Genomic DNA, 4,975 nt, shown 5'->3' with positions numbered 1-4,975 from the left:
TTTTTTTTTTTGCACCAAAACGAACTCATGCTTTAATTATATTTTTGTGAACTTGTTGAAGTCCCTTGTAGTGAACACTCGTTAAATGTGCTATTATTTTCATTGCTATTATGGGTGCTGCTCCTGAGCAGACTCTGGAAACGAACTAGCTATGCTGCTCGCGAGCTGTCCTGCTGTGCGAAGTGTCCCTCCCTTCCTGGGCCCCAGTCTTCCTTGCAAAGTGGGAGGAACCGCTGCGCTTAGGTTATTACGCTTTGGGAAGATCGAATGAAATGATGCCCGTGGGTCCCCGAGTGCGGCGCTGTGTGGAACTGACACCCGCGGCTGTGGTGGCAATAAAATAGAAAAACTTCTAAAAAAAAATTGAAAAAAAAAAACTTAAACAAAACATTAATTTTGTGTAGTGGTTGGGGTGCTGGTTTCCCAAACGGCCAACTATAGTTTGAGTTCCAGCAGCTTGAAAATCACACTGGGCACATGTGTGTGTGTGCATGCCCAAAATCCCAAGAGGAAAATGGAGAGGGGATTGTGGTGTGGCCATCCCCTTGACCCCCAGGAGGTGCTTTCTCACTTTCGTTCTCTCTCTCTGGCAAGTGCCCACTCCCCATGGCAAACAGCTAAAAAAACATTAACTTCACAGGGCTTCCTGGAGGGTCCGGGCAGCTCATTTGCTCAAAGGCTTACCTCGTGTCAGCACGTGAGAGGGACTTGGGAAGAATAAGGGTTATTGTTGTTGACAGAGATTAAGAGCTCAGGCTGAACTGGCTTGGCCACCAGCTTGCTGTGTGACCCCGGGTAAAGCACTTCACCTCTCCAAGTGTCGGTTTCGATCTTTGTCATGACCCTATGGGGTCATGATGATGATGAGGGTGGTGGTGAGGACAATGACAATATCTCATGATGGGCTGTGAGGGAAAAATGAGCTAATCTATGTGAACCATGTACCGGAGTCTTCCAAAAGTTCATGGAAATAAACAGTGTGTGGTCGGAAAACTCATGACATCGTTTTTCTATGCAAAGATGTGTTACTATTTTTCAGACAACCCAATATTATGAAAAAAAAAAAACCTGCATGGATTTCAAAATGTTGGGGGACCAGCAGTTAGTGTAATGGCTATGGCGCTGGACTCCCATGTAGTCTACCGCGGTTCGCGTCCTGGACCCGGTGGCTTAAAACTCATGCTGGGCGCATGTGCGTGCATGCCCAAGATCCCAAGAGGAGAAGAGATTGTGGCATGGCCATCCCCCTGGGGGGTGATTTCTCGCTTTCTGTCTCTCTGTCTCTCTCTATCTGTCTGGCGAGCGCACGTGCCCTACAGCAAAAACCTCTCCCCCCCCCAAATTTTTTTTTTTGCACCAAAACGAACTCATGCTTTAATTATATTTTTGTGAACTTGTTGAAGTCCCTTGTAGTGAACACTCGTTAAATGTGCTATTATTTTCATTGCTATTATGGGTGCTGCTCCTGAGCAGACTCTGGAAACGAACTAGCTATGCTGCTCGCGAGCTGTCCTGCTGTGCGAAGTGTCCCTCCCTTCCTGGGCCCCAGTCTTCCTTGCAAAGTGGGAGGAACCGCTGCGCTTAGGTTATTACGCTTTGGGAAGATCGAATGAAATGATGCCCGTGGGTCCCCGAGTGCGGCGCTGTGTGGAACTGACACCCGCGGCTGTGGTGGCTGTTTCTGTGGCTCTGTGTGAGGATCTCCGTGACCGATCTTCCCCATGTACCCCACTACTGGGACCTCACCGTAAGGATCATGGACCGGCGGCGGCAGAGTGTTGCGCCCACTCCAAAGCTGGCCACCACGAAGAAGGAGAAGCCGCAGAAGATGGCGATCCAGGCGCCAGCGAAGACGTCATCTTTGCCTGAGATGCCCATCAGTGGGTACACGCGATACTGGTCGGCTGTCACCCATACAGTCTCGGCAAACAGGGCCAGGCCTGACAGCTGGACGGGGCAGCGTTGGGAAGGTGTGCTCAGGCCGGTAGCTCGGGCCCCACGAGTTCTTCCACCACTCTGAGCCTCCACAGCCCTCTCGAGAAGGAAGCACGAAGCAAGAGGGGCGAAGACCTTGCCCTCCACGTGCAGGGGTGAGGCTGGGCCAGGAGGGACACGAGATCCCAGCTAGCCACTGACCCCAACCCCCCAGCTGCTCTTGCTTCAAGGATCCGAGGGGACGTCAGTGCAGTGCCTGGAGTGCATGACAGGCTGGGAGGACATGCCCACTCACCCTGCCGCCCTTAATCGTATCCCCCAAGGAGGGGAATGCATGGCTGTGGCCACAGAAATGACAAACGCATTCATCCTTTGGCCCAGCAATCCCACCTCCAGGAATCAGTCCTACAGATACATCTGCCCATGCAGGAAACCCACAGATCCACAAGGCCATTCCCTGCAGCAGTGTGGACAATGGCTGCCCCGCAGTGGAGCACTATGCACTTGGGAAAAGGGGAGGGGGCTCTCGGAGGACTCACGTGGAGGGGCCTACAGGCTGTGGGCAGGAGAGGATGAAAGGCGCAGGGCAAGATACGGAACGAGCCACATGGTGACAAGAAAGGGGAGAGTGAGGGCATAAAAGCTCCTATTTGCTTACAGAAATATTGGAGAGACTAAAAATCTGGTTACCTATAGGGTGGGGCTTGGAACCAAGGAGACAAGAGCAGAACAGAGGACAAAAGCCAACACTGACAGTACTTGGTGTAAGTGACAGGTACTGGTCCGAGTAACTGCTTTATGTACGATTGTTGCTCTTGCTTTTTTTTTTGAGAGGTTTTTTTTTCTATAAGGCGTGTGCACTCGCCAGAAAGAGAGTGACAGAGAGACAGCGAGAAACCACCACCCCCCCGCCCCAGGGGGATGGCCACACTGCAATCCCTTCTCCTCCATTCTCCTCTCGGGATCTTGGGCACGCATGCACACGCGCCCGGCATGAGTTTAAGCCACTGAGTCCAGGACTTGAACTGCGGTTAACTGTATGGGAATCCAGCAATGTAGACATTACGCCAACTGCTGGTCCCAATCATTGCTATTGTTACCAATACTGTTCCAGCCTAGTGGGCCACAGTCTACTTTAAGCACATTAATCCTATTTTATCTCCATCTTAGGGATGAAAAACCGAGATCCAGAGGTTATATTCCTGGTTCCGGGTCCCCCAACTAGAACTTGGATTTGAACCCAGGCTGCCTGACTCTAGAGCCATATGCAAACATCACTTATTAAGAAAAAACAAGGGGCCGGTAGGTGGCGTGTGGGCCCTAGACTCCCATATGGCCAGCCATGGTTCAAGTCCCAGACCTGGTGGCTTGCTTTCTCACTTTCTGTCTCTCTCTCTCTCTGTCTCTTCCTGGTCAAAAATTAGTATTTTAATTATATTTTTAAAAAGATAAATTAAAAAAAACAACTGACAGTAATTTGTTATTCATTCTTATGGGCCTCTTGTATGCCAAGCTATGTTTTTTTTTTTTTTTTTGAGAGGTTTTCACTATAGGGCGCATGCGCTCGCCAGAAAGACAGAGAGAGACAGACAGAGAGACAGTAAGCAAGAAATCACCCCTAAGGGGGGATGGCCACACCACAATCCCTTCTCCTCCATTCTCCTGTAGGGATCTTGGGCATGCACGACCACACCCCCGGCGTGAGTTTAAGCCACCGGGTCCGAGACTCAAACCGCAGTCGACTACATGGGAGTCCAGCGACATAGCCATTACACTAACTGCTGGTCCCTGATAAGCTATGTTTAATCTACAAAACAATCTGCACAGCGAGAACATGATCTACAGGTGAGGAAAAGGAAGCCCCCTACACACATATAAGGAAGTAAAATTGCTTGCTTAAGGTCACACCTGACTTGAGAGTTCGCAGCACTGGCCTGGGTGGGAGCTCTAGACCCTTGGCTCCCACCCCCAGGCCCCAGACTGCCCTGTCCCCACCACAGACCGATTGACTCCCCAGCCCAGAGGCATGTCTCACCAGAATAATGATGTTGCCCACGACCAGGAGCCCCACCACAACTGGAGACCCCTTCTCCTCCTCTGCTGCTGCAGAAGCCATGGTCCTGCCTGGGACACACGAGCAGAGGTCAGGCCAGGCAGAGGTCAGCAGAAAGGGAGGGCCCCCCCAGACCCCCCACCTCCACTCCACACCCTACTGCCATGGTTGCTCTCACTCTGTACTGGGCCCGGGTTGGTACTGATGTGCCCAGCCTTCTGCATCCCTGGTGGGGACACCTTCCAGAAGAGGAAACCTAAGCTCAGGCAGGGCAGTCAGTGGCCAGTGGCCAGTCCCCCACCTCCCATCCATACTCCCAGAGCCCTCTCCTCACCTTCTCTGCACAAAGCCTCCTTGGCCAGCCCCTTCCACAGTGGCTCCCTATATACGCCCAGGCCCCTCCTTGAGCGAGTCTCCAAGGAAGGAGGAGGGGGTCCGGAGGAGGGGCCAAGAGGCCAAGCAGGCAGACCAGGATGGGAGAGTAGCTTTTTTGAGCTCCCTGCCACTCAATGATTTATAGACCTGAAATTCCAGATTGTGCTACGTCTGGCCTGATGGGGAGGGCAAAGTGCCCGTGGCCTCTGGTTCCCAAGCTGGTGGGGGCGGGGTATGGGCTGGGGGAGAGAGTGTGCCTCCTGTTCTCTCCCTAGGACAAGGGCCTTCCTGGGAGCAGGAGCAAGATCCTGGCAGGTCCTGCATGTGAATCCTGCATCGCAGAACCGCCTCTGTGGGCAGCCCCGCCTCTGTGGAGTGTGACCTACGGCAGGTGATGCCACCTCTCCAAGGCCAGGACCCCAGAGGAGACCCAGGCAGGGACCCCAGCATGCAGGCGAGGACAGGGTGGGACCAAGGCAGGGCGGTGGGGAGAGGAGGGGGCAGGTCAGGTGGAAGGGAGGCTCAGGGTGGTCTTTGCATGGGTTGAGGGGAGAGGACAGCATAGGAGCTGGGAGTGTGAGGGGCTGGAGGAGATGAAAGTTCGAGAATGAG

The 4,975-nt window shown here is 53.0% G+C and overlaps 1 protein-coding gene across 1 annotated transcript in view; it reads right to left on the bottom strand.

Annotated features, from left to right (window-relative positions):
- UPK1A (uroplakin 1A) overlaps positions 1 to 4,356 on the bottom strand; it is a 14,604-nt gene extending 10,248 nt beyond the window's left edge. Inside the window, exons 1-4 of the mRNA XM_006171638.2 lie at positions 4,323 to 4,356; positions 4,167 to 4,227; positions 3,971 to 4,059; positions 1,747 to 1,947 (exon numbers count right to left, since the gene is read on the bottom strand). Of these exons, the coding sequence (XP_006171700.1) occupies positions 1,747 to 1,947; positions 3,971 to 4,059; positions 4,167 to 4,212 (336 nt within the window). The 5' untranslated portion in view covers positions 4,213 to 4,227; positions 4,323 to 4,356. The remainder of the gene's footprint in view (positions 1 to 1,746; positions 1,948 to 3,970; positions 4,060 to 4,166; positions 4,228 to 4,322) is intronic.
- Between the last annotated feature and the right edge of the window lie 619 nt (positions 4,357 to 4,975).

Source organism: Tupaia chinensis, unplaced genomic scaffold (genome assembly GCF_000334495.1).
Source record: "Tupaia chinensis unplaced genomic scaffold, TupChi_1.0 Scaffold149922_1, whole genome shotgun sequence".
Classification (NCBI taxonomy): domain Eukaryota; kingdom Metazoa; phylum Chordata; class Mammalia; order Scandentia; family Tupaiidae; genus Tupaia; species Tupaia belangeri.
The sequence above is the reverse complement of the archived record's forward strand: the minus strand, read 5'-3'. Positions and strand labels throughout refer to the sequence as shown.